Here is an 18,908-nt window from a genome sequence, read left to right on the forward strand (position 1 = left end):
AGCCTTACTTGGGAATTCACTATAATCCCTCGGATTACAGCCGGTTGTTTTACAAGCTCACAACCCAACTTGTTGTTTTACGAGGTCACAACGAACTCGGTCAGTTTTTCCAGGATCACAATCGAACCCTTACACCGTTGGTTTCAACCTAGGCTCACCAATAAACCTTTACACCCTTGATTCAATCCCCTGATTGAATCAAGTAAGGAACAAACGGTTTGAATAAAAACAAACAGAAAAATAGAGCTTCTAAAAAGCAGATATACAGCGATATAAATAAGAGAAAAGTTAAGAGCCCTCAAACAAGTTTATGATGATGTAGAGGAGGGCTTCTTGAACTCTGGGTCTCCTTTTGAATGTCTTGAAGACTTGAAGGCTGAAGGAGACTTCTTTAATGCTGGGAAGAGTTGGTTGAATGGAGTTAATGGCCCTCTTCCTTCTTTATGATTTAGATCCCTTTGACAGATGAAGTTTTTGTGTTTTCTTTGAAAGGAATGTCACTTCCCTCCTTTGCTACAGTCCTCTGTGGCTATTTAAGCCATTCCCCACGAAAACTAGCCGTTAGACACAATCTACTAGCCGTGCTGCACATTCTGCACATCCTGACAATGTTTCCGTTGGGATCGGAGTCGACTCGCGCGATCTGGAGTCGACTCGGCTGCAGCAGGAGTCGACTCATGCTTTTCTGGAGTCGACTCACCAACTGTTCCGAATTTGAATTAAAGTGAGCTTCTCGACTGGGAGTCGACTCGACTTAACCCAGAGTCGACTCCCCAAATTCTGGAGCTGACCTTGCACTTTTGGAGTCGACTCATTCCAAGGAATCCATAGAGGTATTCTTCAACTTTGCTCACTCGAATCGACTCGGAAATTCTGGGAGTCGACTCGGCACTCAGAGCCCGAACTTCCGTTCTTCTGTCTTTTGGCTCGTGCAGTCTTGGAGTTGACTCGGACTGTTTCGGAGTCGACTCGGCTCTCAGTATCCGAAAAACAGTCTTCTGTCTTTTTGGAGTAGCGCTGCCTTGGAGTCGACTCGAACTATCTTGGAGTCGACTCGCGTCTCAAAGACAACAATATTGTCTTCTGTCTTTTTGGGTCGCGTTGTCTCGGAGTCGACTCGGGCTTTGCGGGAGTCGACTCGGCTCTCAGTGTCCGAAAGTTGCTCTCTGACTTTTGTCTTGTATAACACTGAGAGTCGACTCTCGCTTCCTTTGGAATCGACCTGCCAACCATCGGAGTCGACTCGCGTTCCTCAGGAGTCGGCTCGGCTCTCAGGGTTCAAAATGACTTCTCTGTCTTTCTGTCTGTAACTCCCTGGAGTCGACTCATACTACTCCGGAGTCGACTCGGCAAGCATCGGAGTCGACTCGCGCTCTTCAGGAGTCGGCTCGCTGACAGGTTTTGAGTTGAGTCTTTCTGTTCGTCTGTCTGTTCTCAGTCGGAGTCGACTCATAATGTTCCGGAGTCGGCTCGCTGACAGGTTTTGAGTTGAGTCTTTCTGTTCGTCTGTGCCAGTGCTTCTGATACGCTTGGAGTCGACTCGTAATATCCCGGAGTCGACTCGAGTCTCAGACTTTGGTTCAGATTCACTTCTTAACTTATCCAAAATGTCTTGAACCAAATCTAGAGACACTTAACCATAAATTTACAAGATTTTCACTGAAACAATAGATTGAATTCATTAGTAAACATAAGATATACTCAAATGCTTTGAGCTCATCAAAATCAAATAGGATTATTATCAATCACTCCACAGAAACGATTGCAGAATTTGATCCAGTAATGCAAGAACATATTCGACGCATTCAACATGGTGAAATTCACAATCATTATTTAGGTCATAATATTCAAAATGAATTGATTCAATTATTAGCATCTGAAATTAAAGCTATAATAATTAAAAAGATTAAAGAAGCAAAATACTTTTCTGTAATACTTGATTGCACTCCTGATGCAAGCCATCAGGAACAAATAACCCTAGTTTTAAGATGTATAGATACTTCAACAAGTCCAGTAAAAGTAGAAGAATATTTTTTAGAATTTTTAGAAGTAGATGATACATCTGGAAAGGGTCTTTTTAATGAACTTATAAATATAATAGAAAAATATAAATTTGAGGTTAATGATATAAGAGGACAAGGGTATGACAACGGATCTAATATGAAAGGAAAACATCAAGGTGTACAAAGGAGATTATTAGATATAAATCCTAGAGCGTTTTACACACCATGTGGATGTCATAACTTAAATTTAGTGTTATGTGATATTGCTAACTCATGTCCTAAGGCTATATCTTTTTTGGAGTGATACAACGAATTTATACCTTATTTTCTTCTTCTACAAAACGATGAAAAATTTTACAAAATAATATATCCACATTAACTCTTAAACCCTTGTCACAAACACGTTGGGAAAGTCATATTGAAAGTGTCAAAGCAATTAAAAACCAAGCTCCTAAAATAAGAGATGCCTTAGTTCAATTAGCGGAAACTAGTGAAGATCCTAAAACAAAGAGTGAAGCCACATGTTTAGCTACATATGAGATTGAAAATTTTGAATTTTTATTAGGCATGAATATTTGGTACGATATATTGTTTGCTGTTAACTCAGTTAGTAAGATTTTACAATCTGAAGACATGCATATTGATGTTGCTATAGATCAATTAAAAGGTCTTCTTTCTTATTTAAAAAGTTATAGGAAAAATGGATTCATGAATGCTTTGAATTCATCTAAAGAAATTGCAAATGAAATGGAAATAGAACCTATATTTCGTGAAAAACGTGTGATCCGTAGAAAAAAATATTTTGATGAAAATAATGATGATGAGATAACAAGATCAGCTGAAGAATCTTTTAGAATTGATTACTTTTTATATATAGTAGATCAAGCTATTTTTTCAATTCAAAATAGATTTGAACAATTTACCATATATGAAAATATTTTTGGCTTTTTGTTTAATTTTAGAAAGTTAAAATCTTTGAATGAAGATGATTTGAAAAAGTGTTGTCTTAATCTTGAAAATTTTTTAAAGCATGGTGAATATTCTGATATTAATGGTATTGATCTGTTTTCAGAGTTAAAAATTTTAAAAGAATTTTTACAAACAGAAACTAGTACCCCTATTGATATTTTAAGTTTTATAAAAAAACAGATTCTTTTCCAAATGCATGCATTGCATATAGAATATTATTAACAATACCTGTAACAGTTGCTTCTGCTGAAAGAAGTTTTTCAAAATTAAAATTGATAAAATCTTATTTGCGATCAACTATATCACAAGAAAGATTAAATGGATTAGCTATATTATCGATTGAAAATAGTATTTTAATGGATCTTGAGTATAAAAGTTTAATTAGTAATTTTGCTTCTCAAAAAGCTAGACGAATTATTTTTAAATAAAAATTTTAAAATATTTTTATACTTATTAAAAAAATTTATTATTTAAATAATAATAAAAAAGGCCTCTTTTAATGAGTTCGCCTTAGGCCCCCAAATGTATTGGGCCGCCCCTGACTCGAGTATAGGGAGCCTCAAATCCGATTGACCTACCTACCTTCCATTTGACTCGAACACTAGGAATCCAATACTCTTCCGTTAGCTGTCAATTATTGGTGTTCTTAAAAATTAAATAGTTAATACGATGGGACAGAACACGACTCTTTATTTCTATTTATGTTTACAATGTTTGTATTAATCATCGTAAAAAAAAATTTATATTTATTCTGAAGTAGTTGATATTTATTTTTAAAGAGTTTTTGTTTATTTCTAAAGAAGAATATAGAAAGACTGAGAGCATCCATGCAATTTTCAATTTATTGCTCATCAATAGAGATTTATATTTATTTTGGACCATTTAGTATTTACTTTCTTTAAATTTTGTATTAATCTTCTACTATTGCTATATATCTACTAGGATAGACAACCAAGTTTTCATTTATTTTTGCAGTATTTATATTTATTGCCTATAGACTAAGTATTTATCCTAAGAGATTATATTTATTATAAAATGGTTAGTATTTATTTTTTGAGCCGTTTTTATTTATTTTTAAAAATATATATAAAAAAATAATGAACATCAGTGAGATTTTTTGTTTATCACTCGACAATTTTTATTACTCTAAAAAGTTTATTTTTATTTTGAACCACTGAATATTTATTCCCTCGAAACTTTGTGCTTATTCTTCAATATTATTGCTTACTAGAAATGAGCTCTAATATGATTGAAGGTGCTTTTTACGGTGTTTGCATTTAACAATGCACATTAGATGTTTTTCTTCCGAGATTCGTGTTTATTTTGATGCGGACATCCAGACAGCCCCGTACGTGGCAGCTGCTAACAAGAGAGCGTCCGAGAGAGAGTCCGTGGGTGAAGCTATGCAACATGTCCCAGCCCATCGTACCTGCACAAAGCCTCAACGGTGGCTCCGGTGAGGGCCCTCCGACGATTAAGTTAAAGTGGATTTAGAATGGATTTTTCAGAGTCCCCCACTTACGTTACTTTATGGGTCTATTTATAGTCCCTATAAAGGTGTCCAGGTAGCGGAGATATGGCCCGCTCTCATCATGAGAGAGAATGGCTTTAAGCTAGATAGCGTGTAGCTGGGGTTGCTTGTGGCGCTCAGTGCAGTCTGTTTTTGTGAATGGTAAGGCATTGACAGTCGTAGCAGGGAGCGGCCGGAATAGCATGGCGTTGTCCTTGACTGTCGTTGGCTAGCAGGTAAAGCATGGCGCGGAGATGTTGCGATGTACAACCACGTAGATGGGCGTAGGCACACTCGTAGATGCGACCGTAAGCAAGGTCGAGCTCGTTGAGGGGTCGCATCATATACTCGGCGAGATCGGCTTAACAGGTGCTGAGGATAGCCTGGGGTCCCTAATTCCGAAATGTGCTCGGTAGAGAGCCCCGAGCTCGGAGGTTGGGGCGCGTAATTGGATAAGGCACCCCGAGCTCAGTCAAGGTGCATCGATGAATATAGGGGCACCCAGAGCTCGACCTGGGCGCATTGTCTATACAGAGCGCTGGGGCAGCTCAACGGAGATAAGGTATTGTCCGCTTTGGGGGAGCACACACGTGTTTAACATCGTATGCGGCAATTTTTCCTTCACGACTTTGTCCCATAAGGGGTGCCTTGCTATGAGCATCAGAGAAGATTGACGCAAGTTGTCAGCTGAGGCCTTGACAAGGTTCGAGCTTGGATTGACTCTTGGTGGGGCCGAGGCCTAGCTCAACTGATGCTGGGGTTTATTTGGCTAAAATTGGATCCTACTGTAGTGAGCAGGATAATCCATTTTGCCCCTCATCAATAGCAGATAGGTCAGGTTAACCCATGACCCGGCCCAATTTATTTAGACCCGATTTGATCTATTTTGGAGGACCCATGAGACCAGATTGGATCCTAAAATTAAATCCGTTCCATTCTATTTTCTGAGTCAGATTTGAGTTTACTAAATTCAAATCCAATCCAATCTGACTTATTTAAAATTTAGATAATTTTAAATTTTTAAATTTCGACTCGAATCTATATAATTATTTGGACCTCCGAATGGCAGCCCGCAGGATACCAACAAGTTCTGAGCCACGGATGATCCAAACTCTACCAAATTCAAATTTTTTCAGTTGAATCCAAATTATACATGAATCCGATCCAACTGAATAATTTATTGAGTCAAAACTTGTAACAATAGATCCGTTCCAATCTACTATTAAATTAAATCTAAATCTAAAATTAAAATTTAAATAAAAAATAAAATTAGAATCGAGGTCAACCCAACCTATTTTCATCCGTGGATCGAACAGATTTGAGGCTTGTTACAATCAAGTGGGGCGTAATCAATCTCTAAGAAGAAGAAAGGAGCAGGGCTCGAGACAATGGAGAAAGAAGACAGATACTTGTTCGCGCGGAAAGAGATCCGCTCTATAAGCAAGGTAAGGATTTTTTTGAAGACTAACAGCGACTAACTCTCATGCAATGTTGATTTTTTTTCTTTTTTTCATTCTGGATTTGATTCTGAAACAGGGACCGCCAAGGCGTCCAACGTGCTTCAACTGATGAAGATGGTGAGAGAGTTGGCTGCAAAATCTTACCAACATAATATCTTATTACTCTATTATATTATGTATTATAAATAATATAATAATAAAATATATAATATATTGTGTACGATATTATTACCATATCATTAAAAAATAGGAATTAGAAGGATAAATTTAGCAAATTTCATCATATCCCAATTTTTTTTCCTCGGACAACATCCACCACCACACTCGCTAAACTCACCGGGGGAAAATAAGCCGCTCCGAAACATAAAGGTACACGGTCGGCATGTACCTAACGACATCCGACCTGGAGGCGTATGGCATAGCAGATGTCAGGTCTGGTGAGAGTGAGGTCCGGCGCTCGACTAGGCACCTGACCAGGCGCTCTACTGGAAGCCGATCTGGAGGTGCCCGTCCAGGCATCCGGCCCAAAGCCGACTAGAAGGCGCCCATCCTGGCATCCGGCCTGAAGGCGCCCGGCCCGACGTCCGACCTGAAGGCGCCCAACCTGTATACTGTGGTCACATCCACCTACAGTACGACCAAGGACCATGCCCTGCTGCCGTCCTCAACAATTAATGCGCATGATCTCTGCAGACCTCCGACTTACTCAACAATTAATGCGCATGGTCTCTGCAGACCTCCGACTTACTCAACAATCAATGCGCATATCTCGAACTATCTACGGATCTCAAGCCCTCTACAGCAAATCTGCTCGGCAGCATTAAATCAGCCATAACAATTCCTGAGCTCCGGCTTGATCTTCTACGGCAAGACATTGATTCGCACGATCGTGCATTAATTCGCACGACGCGCTCAATCACACGGTAACTTCGCCCCGTCATATCACAGGTAATCCAGTACCCCACTATAAAAGAGGAACCTTCCTATCTTAGTGGGGGTTGGACTCTGAAACCTAAAAAAGACACATCTCCTTTCTTCTCCATTAAGCACTCCTTCTAACTTAAGCATCGGAGGGCCGGCGCCGGAAACCTCGGCCACCAGCTTGTCACAGGTCTCCCGGAGGACGCCACTTACCGACGAACCGTCACCCACCAACTCTCGCCTGAGCTCCCCTTTTCAGCCGACGGTCGCCCCCGGGTCCAATTTCTAGCAACACTTACCATAAACAAAAAAGAAAAAAAAAAAAAAAAAACGAAAGTCTAAAAGTTGGATCTATAGATGCTTTTATTTATGTATCTTAAACCAAACTAATCTAAACATCACAAAACACGTGAACACCCGCTAGAATTTCCGGCCAGAGCCGAAAAAAACATCTGCTCGGCCGGCATATAACCAAGGGTGTTATAAATCAGACCCAACCAATTGAACACGCCCATGTTCAAAGTCCAAACAGTTCAAATCAGGACGAAAATCAAAGGATAAATGAAACCACATCCAAAACCACTAGCTAGTCAGGCCCGTCCAAGAGCATGCTCAAGCCTTCCAAAGCTGCAATATAAAAGAACAAATAACTGCAACAAACTAACTTTATCATGCATATGGATTAAAGTTCTACACTGTTAGAAGATACAAAGCATTGAGGAAAGAGAACAAAAAGAAGATACACCCTGCATCTACCGAAACAACAGAGGGAGAGAAAGAAGAATGAGAACTCTTTTAGTATCTCTCACTCGATGTTGATTTGGAAAACGTCTTTACGCTCCTCCGCCTTGACCTTGGGAACCACCACTTTAAGAACTCCGTTCTTCATCTCCGCCCGGATCTGGTCGATCTGGTACGCCTCCGGCGGCAGGTCGATCCGGCTGCTGTACCTTCGACCGCTCTCCTCCTCCTCCGTCTCCTTCTCCCCTTCTCCCTTTATGATCAACGTGTTCTGCTCTGCCCACACCTTCACGTGCTCCTTTCCCAATCCCGGCATGTCGATCCTCAGGTGCAGCGCGTCCCCGTCCTCCCTCGCCTCCCACCCTCGCCGGAATCCCCCGATCGCCCCCTGGGTCGCCGCCGCGAACGGGTTGTCCAGCATCTGGTCCATCAAGTTCAACACCTGGCTCAAACTCCTCGCCGGAGTGAACGGATCCCGCACATCTGAAACCCCACAAGCAGACCCGATTCAGAATCTTGAAACGATTATCGGGCAAAGAGATCAAATAATCAGGAAAGGAATCGACGAGTTATGAAGGGGAATGAGATGACGACTACCTGGGAAGATGCTGGGGAAGAAGGAAGAGTCGCCGCGGCGGCGAGGGGCGCCCGAGAGGTCGTCACGGCGGCGGTCGACGTCGAGGCTGCGGTTATCATCTAGGTCGAGGAGCCTGGTGTTGGTGTTGAAAAGGCGGGAGCCGGCGGCAGCAGAGGGGCGAGCGGGGGAAACGAGGAGCTTCTCCAGGAGCTTGGAGACGGGAGCCCTCCCTATGGCGATCATTGCGGCCATGGAGACTTAGAGATCGCGAAAAGAATTGGGAGTAACTTTAGGTTGACCTGCGTGATTCGAGGGGAAAAGAGAGGGGGAAGGGGTTTTGTATTTATACAGAGCGAAGGGGGGCGGGGTTGATGCGCTCCGTTTCTTGGGAAGGAAGCCTACAGGAGTACAGAAAGTTCTGGAACGTTAAAGACGATGAAGAGTGGAGAACGTTCGTGGGGGGCGCTGGGAGGTTCCAGAAACACCCAGACAAACAAGCGATAGGCGGATGGATGTTTTATATTAAATTTTAAAGTAAATTATAATTTTTTAAAATATATTTATATTTAATAATTTATAAAATTTATATTTATGTCTTACTAAAATAACGACATTAATAAAATTATTTATCTTATATAAAAAATCAAAATTATTTTTAAATATAGAGCATGATGCCCATTCTTATTTAAAGTTAATGATTTGATTAATATTTTGAGAAGCAAGAAAAGATAAACATAAATTTTTCAACTATTAGATATAAGTAAAATTTATTTTTAATTTTATAGGAATTTTTGTAATTTTTTTTATAAATTTTTGTATCACATAAAGATAAATCTAAAGAGATATGTTGTATGCTTACTAATCATAATGGATCATTTTGATCTTAGTGTATATTTTTGCTTCTTGTACCATGATATCATGTAATCGAACTTGGCAGGAGAATTGCTTCATTCCATGGTGTTCCCTGATATTATTTGTTTGAACTTGGCTGGATAATTGGATGATTCCATGGGCAAATGAACTATAAGCTTGAAACTTTCATAGCTGATGAGCCAATGTTACAAACTTGCAGAGCAAGTTCTTTGGTCTAACTAATCATATATTATGGCTGATATGCAATTTCCTCTCCATGTATCTATTATCTCGGCCCTACCCTTGTCTCATATCATCTTATAAAAGTTAGTCTTTTTAAATTATGCATGTGTGCAAGTAAGCTAATCTGCATAATGTTTAACTCAAAGGCGAGTTTTTTAGTGGAAAATACTACATAATGGGAAATAACTTCCCTAACTCTTTAAATTGATCTTGTTAGACAAATTGGAGCTCTATACACGCTCGTTATCTTGCATTTGTAACCCCCCCCCCCCCTCTCTGCAAAAAAAAAAAAAAAAAAAAAAAAGATATTGAGAATAAACATGCTTGATTTTCTAAATTTAATAAAAAGAGGTTAACATGTTTCGGTGATAAATTTGCAATCACTATAAAATGCTATCTTGTGCTCTTCGACAAGCTTAATTGATCTATCCTTCAACAAGTGTTCAAAGATCTGCTCCCTTCAATTATATTGAATGGGTATAACATGTTTCAGTGATAAATTTGCAATCACTATAAAATGCTATCTTGTGCTCTTCGACAAGCTTAATTGACCTATCCTTTAACAAGTGTTCAAAGATCTGCTCCCTTCAGTTATATTGAATGGGTATCGAGCTAGTTGAACCTCTTTTGATGGCTGACTTTGTGCACTCAGCTCAGTCAAGATCTTACGCATATATGGTTTGCCAATCAATAACTCGGCCATATCAAGCCCTTTGCATTCATCCTTATTGGATGTCAACTGATTAAGGTCAGTATCAATGGCTGAAATCTCATAATTGGAGTCTCCCATTTACATCGCTTTAGATATTTTCCTTTATTCCTCTTCTCTAAAGATAGTTTCATAGTTTGCAGCTTGTATAGTAAGTTGGAAAAAATCAGAAAGCTCTTGTTCAACAAATTTTTTTCTTAGCTTAAGATTCAAACAATTCTAGATAATCTTGACATACTAGGCTCCCTAAGTGACGCGTAACAACTATTCCTAGCTCATGCAAACTTGGCCATATACTTTTCAAGATTCTCTATGTTGTTGAGTCAACCTGGTCAAATTAGTTACTGACACCTCGTGTTTGGTTCCGTAGACAAGTTCGAGATTAAGATTGTCATTATTCTCAGCTTCTCAACATTGAACTTAAAATTGACCTAAGTGGTCCATGGTAGACAAGTTATCGTCTCCAGAAAATCTTGAAAATTCGAGGACTGTGTCCCCTAGATAGCTCATAGATTTGATTAGACCATTCTAGATAAGAATTCTTGTAGATTGGCCTTGTTATTGATTAATAGGCAAAACCTAACGAATCTCTTATTAGCTCAGTCAGCTGAGTCAAGTTTCATGGAATTTATCTCAATCAAGTGGGTTAATCAAATTCTGAGTGGGATGCTAGACATGCAAATTTAGGGCTTACTGATGCAGCAGATTCCAATGCAGGTTATAAGTTCTATGCTTAGCCTGAGATTGGCCTCAAAGGTTTGGCAAGACTCTGTGTGGTGCTTGCCGTCCAATTCATGGATTCTGGGGCATAAATCCCACCTATAGAGTGAAAGTTTGCTCCCCCATTTCCCACATTATTCAAGGTTTGACCGATGCTCGAAGAGCGGTCTGGTTTCTTTGTCCAATCGACCTTGGCTTCCCGTATTCAAAGTCATCCTGGATTCCATGTTTAGACTGACATTAATTAGCTGAGGGGTCTATAGGTAGTTGTTTGATTTGACCCTGCTCATTTCCATTTGTTGGTGGGTCAATCTCTTGATCATCTTGACCCTACTCTGAGGACTCCCCAATTCAAAACTCGACCTCACCTTTATCATAGTTCATATACTTCTAGAGGATTGGCCTCTCCAATATCCTTATACCCCCATACTTGTAAGCTCAGATTAATTTGTTTAGAAACTGCATATAGGCTTTGACCTGTCAAACTTACAATTGAATGGTAGACTGAGGGCTTTATAATGGCTAATATTGATTTGCCAACACATTCACCAACTTCACTTATTTTGCGATGGCAGTTGAGGAAGTCTTCTCTCTAGTTAATCAACAAATGGCCTCTACACCATAGCCACTGATGAGAGCACAAAAGTGCGATTTACACATCACTTAAATTAGTATTACTGCTAATAAATAATGATAAAAGTGTTGCATTAATATTATATTTTTTTGAGGGGTGCAGGTTATCATAAACTAGAGATAAAATGTACATTTGGTACAATTGGGTTCAGAAAGATGCATGGCCCCAAGACGTACGCACCCAATCTCACTATGGCATGGTCGAACCTATCATTTATCAAGCCCACAACCACAAATAGCAGTCAAGCCTAATCACACTGGAGCAACACTTGGCGACCATCCAGAGGGAACGAGCAATGAAACATCTAAGGAAAGATCATCCTAGAACTACACATCATCAACCTATGGCCTAGAGAATGATCAGCAGATGCTTGGCACGGTGGAGAGCATGCCATATTTCAGCCATCCAGACATCCCGTTCGTTCGCTCATCCCAGCTTCGCAATTCAACCCTCCGCGAGTCCGAGTTTCATCCCCTGCATCCGTGAGCCAGCGTCTTTGGTGATTCTCCCAGATTCCACCTCACCAACGATCAACGCCCGCATCCAAGCTTCCGGATTCCCAGCATCCGCACGACGTCCACGTCCGCGATCACCTCCGGCATCCGTCTCGTCCGCGTTCTCCTCCTTCTCAGCCTCACAACCTGAGCATGTCCGCGATCACCTCCCAAGCATCCGCCCAAGCCCGTGAAACCTCCCAGCCGTCCGTGATCAGCTCCCTTCCGGGCGTCCTCCAGATCGCGCTCCTCCACAGCGATCAGCGCCTCCCAGCCGTTCATAAGCCTCAACCCGCATCTCGGCGACCTCCTAGCAGTCCGCGATCAGCCCCGAGCCCGTGATCCCAGCTCCCGTATCAAGTCCCGAGCATCCCAGCCATTCCGCCTCCTCCATCGCGTCCGTTCTCAGCGCCGGATCCGGCCGAGATCAGCTCCTCCAACGCCTCAGCCTCACGCGCCCAAGACCCAGCCGTTTGCCTCTAAAGCATTGATTCCAGCGCATTCCGAAGATCCATGGAGGGAGAGAGTTGATTATAAAAGGTAGTCGGCTGAGAGGGATGGGGGTTCTCATCGGGAAAACAGAGGAGCCTCTGCGATTGAAGGGAGGAGTTGGGCGGCGGCAGGGGAAAGAAAAGAGAAGAAGGAAACAGGGTATGCCCTGTTTCCGAAAAGAAAAAAAAAGAAAAAAAATAGGGAAGAGGTGATGTTTGTAATGAGAGCCTAATTCCTTTGGCAAAGGGTGATGGATGAACCCTTGGCATGTTGCTTTCATCAAGTATACTCTAAACTTGTATTCTAATTGTTTAATATCCATTGGTATGATTTTGATTCTTGCTTACTCATCTATAAGATAGATCTTGTATGGTTTATATATATATATTGATGCATGGATTGTTTTGATGCTTGATTTATCGTAGACGTAATCGGCACGATAAATACTTGGATGTTGAATTCATGTTCTAAGATTGTATACTCCATGATTAGAACTATTTTATCATATTAATCCTTAATCAAGAATCGCCGAGTTTATTTATTGAAAGTAATATTGTTAAGGAGGATTCCGGATCCCTAGCCATCTCTATATTCTTGAACGTTGTTTAATCACATATTATTCTCTGCTTTTAATTTCTAAAGATCAACTAAAAATTACATCTGAAATTACGCTAATAATCCATATTTCGTTCCCTGAGGAATCGACCTCGGACTCCCGAGTTATATTACTTGTGCGATTCTCCTGCACTTGGGAGAACAGTTTTATTTTTGCATCAAGTTTTTGGCGCCGTTGCCGGGGAACGGCTGAGTTATTAGTATAAATTTAGATTTAATTTTTACTTTAGTAGTTAGTATTTTTCTTTTGAAAAAAAAAAAAAATTGCATCTTTACTACTATTTTTAATTCCCTGCACAGTTTGCATCAAACTCTGATATCATATAAATTAGCCGTCTGATTTGACTCAAATTTGGTCAGCTAGTGTAAGACACATTGTTAGATAATCTGAACGGTCTGATTGACATTCTGATATTTTTAAGACCATCAGATTAATACGAAACCTTGCTGATTTCTGTTTTGAATTTTCTGCATTTATTTTTTAGAATCAGAATTATATTGTTATTATATCTCATTAACCCTTGTTGCTAATTAAAAATTGAAGAAAAGAAACCTTAAGAATAGATCAAGGGTGATTATTCAAAAATAAAAAAAAAACCTAAAATTTCAAATTTCAAATTTCAAATTTCAGAATTCAAATTTCAAACTATAACTCATAAAATTTAAAAAAAAATAAATAAATAATTTGCTTGATCACCTATTCAATGAAATTTAATGTCATGTCATAAAACATTAAAAAAAAAAAAAATCTCTTGATTGTTGCATATAGTATAAGGCATCAGCATAAAATATTCTAAGGGCTGAACCCATTTAAAAAGATAAGGTCGGGATTTCATCACTCGTCCTTAGCCCAAAAATCACCCCAGTGCATAAATGTCCTAAGCTTAACTAAAATCAACTAGACGTTGGCCCCTAAGGACATTCGAGCTCAATAGGACGAAGACCACCGAAAGTTGCACCAATTTCGCTCTGTGGCTTAGTTGATGTCTAGGCAAGCTTTGTCCCTATAAGGGAGACAGTTCATCTGTTCGAGGCAAGTGGGTTTTAAGTGGGACCTTTGCGAACGCATCGTGACCCCTCCACTTACCTGGGAGCTTACCTGGTCAACTCGGTTCATTGGACCGGATTGGAGGCTTAGGTGTCCTCTTCAAACCAGTTAGGAGCTGTCTAGAAATTTAAGAAAAACATTAGAAATTGAGGTGTGATGTCTTGTTGCATGTTTGATTGTGAATAAAATTTTTGTTTTAGGATATCGTTTTAGGGTAACTTTAGTTGGTACTTATATTTATTTTTTATTTTCTTTTATTTTTTTTAAAAAAAAGAAGAAAAAGAAAAAAAAAAGAGGGAAATATTTTGCATGCTAAAGTGGAATAGGGACGACACCGGTCGATTAAGTCGTACAACTTTAGATCATCCCTTAGGACATACTTCTGAAATTCCTTCGCAATATCTCACACCTTGTGAGATGGCTGATCTAAATGAAGATGCGGGAAGTCACCACAATCGAGAACGAGAACCCCATGTTATGACTCTAAGACAATACCTACAACCGGCTAGGACTAGTCAGCCTTCATGCATAATTTTTCCTGATAATGTAGGTCATTTTGACATCAAACCAGGGGTAATCCAATTGCTGCCCAAGTTTCATGGGTTAGAGTCCGAGAGTCCGTATCTTCATTTAAAGGATTTTGAAGAATTGAGCATTACATTTAGAGTGCCAAATGTCACCGAGGATGTCCTCAAGTTGACATTGTTTCCTTTCTCTCTAAAGGATAAGGCCAAAACATGGCTAAACTCTTTGCGACCTAGATCAATAAGAAATTGGCAAGATATGCAGAGAGAATTTTTAAAGAAGTTCTTCCCCACACAAAGGACCAACTTTTTGAAGAGACATATCAGCAATTTCCAACAAAAAGATAATGAAACATTTTATGAATGTTGGGAAAGATTTAAAGACCTTCTTCTCTCATGCCCTCATCACGGGTTCGAAACTTGGAGAACCATTAGCTTCTTTTATGAAGGTTTATCTCCACAGTTGAAACAGTTTGTAGAGACCATGTGCAATAGTAGATTTTTAGAAAAACACCCTGATGAGGCATGGGAGTATTTGGATTCCCTTGCTGAGACTGCCCAACTTTGGGATAACGGGGATAGAAACAACAAGTCTTTGCCTAAGTCTACTAGCTCTGTACAGGGAGGCCTTTACAACCTCAGAACTGAGGATGATCTTCATGCTAAAATGGCAGCCCTCACTAGGAAGATAGAAGAAATTGAGCTTAGGAAGGTTGAGCCTGTCAAAACTATAGAGCTTAGAAACGAGTGTTGTGGCATCTGCGATATGTCGGGTCATACCACTACAAATTGCCCCACCATACCGGCATTCAAAGAAGTCTTGCACGATCAAGCAAATGCTATGAACTCCTACCAAAAGCCTTATAACGATCCATACTCAAATACCTATAACCCTGGTTGGAAGAATCATCCAAACTTTAGGTGGAGAAACGATCATCCTCAACAGTCACACCATTCAGCTCCTCCACCTGCACATCCTACTTTTGCATCACCACCCTCTCAAAAGCCAAATATCGAGGATACCTTGCAATCCATACAAACTTTTCTACAAGGTCAAGCTAATATCAATGCTCAAAATACTCGAAATTTTGAAGACATAAGGAACCAATTGTCAATGTTGACTACCGTCCTAAGTACCCAAGAGAAGGGTAAGCTTCCAGCTCAACCCCAACCTAACCCACAAGTGCACGGTAGTAATAATACGGCTCCTTCTAGTTCGCATACAGAGCATGCAAAGAGCATCATGACTTTGCGTAATGGGAAAGTCATTGATCAACCCGTCCCATTGAGACCGCAGGTCACTTCTGATTCTGATGCTCCCAAAGTTGATGAAAGGGACAAAGAAGAAGTTGAGGTCCCAACTTCTACTAAGAAAGTTGAATGTCCTTTTCCTCCACCTTTTCCACAACGGTTAAAGCCGTTGCAAAAGCTCGAACCTAATTCTGAAATTCTTGAGCTTTTTAAACAAGTAAAGATCAACATACCTCTTCTTGATGCAATCAAACAAGTACCCTCATATGCCAAATTTTTGAAGGACTTGTGTACTGTCAAACGCCGATTAAATGTTAAAAAGAAGGCATTTTTAACTGAAAATGTGAGTGCTATATTGCAGCACAACATTCTCCCTAAATATAAAGATCCAGGTTGCCCAACCATTTCATGCATCATAGGTGACTTTAGGATAGAGCGAGCATTGTTAGATTTAGGGGCAAGTGTGAATTTGTTGCCATATTCTGTATATGAGCAACTTGGTTTAGGTGAGTTGAAGCCAACCTCCGTCACTTTGCAATTAGCTGACAGGTCAGTTAAAATTCCAAGGGGGATTATCGAGGATGTATTAGTCCAAGTAGACAAGTTCTACTTTCCTGTCGATTTTATCGTATTGGACACACATCCGGCTTCGAACTCACAGTCTCAGATTCCGGTCATTTTAGGACGTCCATTCCTTGCGACTTCTAATGCATTAATTAATTGTAGGAATGGCGTCATGAAGCTTTCTTTTGGTAACATGACCTTAGAACTGAACATTTTTAATGTGTGCAAACAACCTAATGATCCCGAAGAGAGTAAGGAGGTTGATTGGGTTGAAACTATCGCGGAGGAATATTTGTTAGCTGAAGCATTTAACGATCCATCCGGCGATAGTTTAATTGATTGGTGTTCTAATGGCACCAATAAAGATGATTTGTTGGTCAAACCGAGTATGAATTTTTCGAACGCCATGATGATCAATGGGTGGAGACCAAAAGTAGAAAAATTTGAACAGTTGCCAACTCGAGAAACGAAAATAATACCATCCCATGAGCAAGCACCCAAGCTCGAATTGAAACCCTTACCAAAGGAACTTAAGTATGCATTTCTTGGACCCGAGGATACTTTTCCTGTAATTATCTCGTCTGAACTTGATCATATCCAAGAAAGAAAATTACTTGGTGCTCTAAAAAATCATAAGGGAGCCTTAGGGTGGTCTATTGCCGACTTGAAGGGAATTAGCCCCTTAATTTGCACGCACCGAATATATTTGGAGGACAATGCCAAAACCACAAGGCAAATGCAACGAAGGTTAAATCCTACGATGAGAGATGTGGTTAAGGCAGAAGTCCTCAAGTTGCTTGATGTGGGTATTATTTACCCAATTTCCGATAGCAAGTGGGTAAGCCCTACTCAAGTTGTTCCTAAGAAGTCGGGTTTGACGGTAGTAGAAAATGAACAAGGTGAACTAGTTCCAACTCGTGTCCCGACGAGTTGGCGCATGTGTGTTGACTACCGAAAGCTGAATTTAGTCACACGAAAGGATCACTTTCCTCTACCCTTCCTAGACCAAGTATTGGAGAGGGTTGCAGGGCATGATTTCTATTGTTTTCTTGATGGCTATTCGGGATATTATCAAATTGAAATTTCACCAGAAGATCAAGAGAAGACTACCTTCACTTGTCCTTTTGGCACATTTGCTTTCCGACGAATGCCATTTGGGTTGTGTAATGCACCCGCAACATTTCAAAGATGCATGCTCAGCATTTTTGAAGACATGAACGAAAAATTTTTGGAAGTGTTCATGGATGACTTCTCCATTTTTGGTGACTCATTTGATGATTGCCTGTCACATTTACAAGCAGTCTTAGCTCGATGTATAGAAACGAATTTGATACTGAATTGGGAGAAATGCCACTTCATGGTGCCAAAGGGAATGGTCCTAGGACACATTGTTTCATCAAAAGGAATGGAAGTAGATAGAGCTAAGACTGATTTAATTGCTAAGCTACCTGCACCCAAGACAGTTAGAGATGTCAGATCATTTTTGGGTCATGCCGGATTCTATAGGAGGTTCATTAAGGACTTTAGTGTCATAGCTCGACCATTATGTAACCTCCTATCCCTTGATACACCGTTCAATTGGACTGAAACCTATCAGGAGGCATTCGAAAAGTTGAAGTCTATGCTTAGCACTGCACCCATCGTGCGACCACCCGATTGGTCATTACCTTTTGAGATTATGTGCGACGCTAGCGACTATGCAATAGGAGCTGTCCTAGGACAACGCAAGGATAATAAGCCATATGTCATTTACTATGCAAGCAAAACCTTAAACAATGCTCAAATGAATTACACCACCACCGAGAAGGAATTGCTTGCAGTAGTATTTGCCTTAGATAAATTTCGCTCTTATATCCTTGGTGCTCCTATTGTTATCTTCACAGACCATGCAGCGTTAAAATATTTGTTGGATAAGAAAGAGGCCAAACCACGTTTAATACGATGGATACTTCTACTCCAAGAATTTGACATCACTATTAAAGATAAAAAGGGAGTAGAGAATGTGGTTGCTGACCATTTATCACGGCTAGTTTTTCATGATTCAATGCCACAATTTTCCATCAAGGACTCATTTCCTGAAGAGCAGTTGTTTGCACTTTCTAGTATGCCATGGTATGCAGATATTGTAAATTTTCTTGTTACAAACCGGATGCCAGAGCATTGGGGGTCGACAGATAGAAAAATTTTCTTGCGCGAAGTAAAAAATTATTACTATGAAGATCCCTATTTATTTAAATATTGCAACGATCAAATCCTTAGACGATGCATACCGGATCATGATATACAAAGCGTACTTTCTTTCTGCCATACTGATGCTTGCGGTGGACACTTTGCCTCTAAGAAAACTGTTGCAAAGGTCTTGCAATGTGGTTTCTATTGGCCTACTATGTTCAAAGATGCCCACGAGTTCTGCAGGACATGTGATCCATGTCAACGTATTGGAAGCCTAACTCGTAGGCAAATGATGCCTCTTCAACCCATTACTATTATCGAAATTTTCGATTGTTGGGGCATCGATTTTATGGGCCCATTCCCAGCATCTTTTGGATATGAGTACATTTTAGTCGGTGTCGAATATGTG

The 18,908-nt window shown here is 40.2% G+C and overlaps 1 protein-coding gene and 1 non-coding gene across 3 annotated transcripts; both read right to left on the reverse strand.

Annotated features, from left to right (window-relative positions):
• Window positions 1–7,510: 7,510 nt before the first annotated feature.
• LOC120111030 (small heat shock protein, chloroplastic-like) lies at window positions 7,511–8,594 on the reverse strand. 2 transcript variants are annotated; one of them, XM_039127316.3, is made up of 2 exons: window positions 8,199–8,594; window positions 7,511–8,087 (listed from the first exon to the last, which is right to left on the reverse strand). In XM_039127316.3, the coding sequence occupies exons 1-2, from the start codon at window positions 8,431–8,433 to the stop codon at window positions 7,669–7,671; spliced, it is 654 nt and encodes a 217-aa protein (XP_038983244.3). In that variant the 5' UTR covers window positions 8,434–8,594; the 3' UTR covers window positions 7,511–7,668. The 2 variants fall into 2 exon arrangements, with proteins under 2 accessions (XP_038983244.3, XP_038983245.3); XM_039127317.3 differs by having other exon boundaries at window positions 8,202–8,586.
• A 6,223-nt stretch (window positions 8,595–14,817) lies between these two features.
• Window positions 14,818–14,926, reverse strand: LOC120112268 (small nucleolar RNA R71). The gene has a single exon (XR_005513746.2). It is a non-coding gene; the product is annotated as a small nucleolar RNA R71 (small nucleolar RNA).
• Window positions 14,927–18,908: the final 3,982 nt, after the last annotated feature.

Source organism: Phoenix dactylifera, chromosome 7 (assembly GCF_051530095.1).
Source record: "Phoenix dactylifera cultivar Ajwa chromosome 7, Ajwa_hap1_PhDact_Kaust_v1.1, whole genome shotgun sequence".
NCBI lineage: Eukaryota > Viridiplantae > Streptophyta > Magnoliopsida > Arecales > Arecaceae > Phoenix > Phoenix dactylifera.

What these genes read in the sequence shown, in the direction of transcription:
- LOC120111030 (XM_039127316.3), bottom strand. Translation starts at nt 8,433, where the DNA reads ATGGCCGCAATGATCGCCATAGGGAGGGCTCCCGTCTCCAAGCTCCTG. An exon ending in CCCCAGCATCTTCCCAGGTA is followed by an intron (nt 8,088 to 8,198) that starts GTCGTCATCTCA and finishes GTGGGGTTTCAG; the next exon opens with ATGTGCGGGATCCGTTCACT.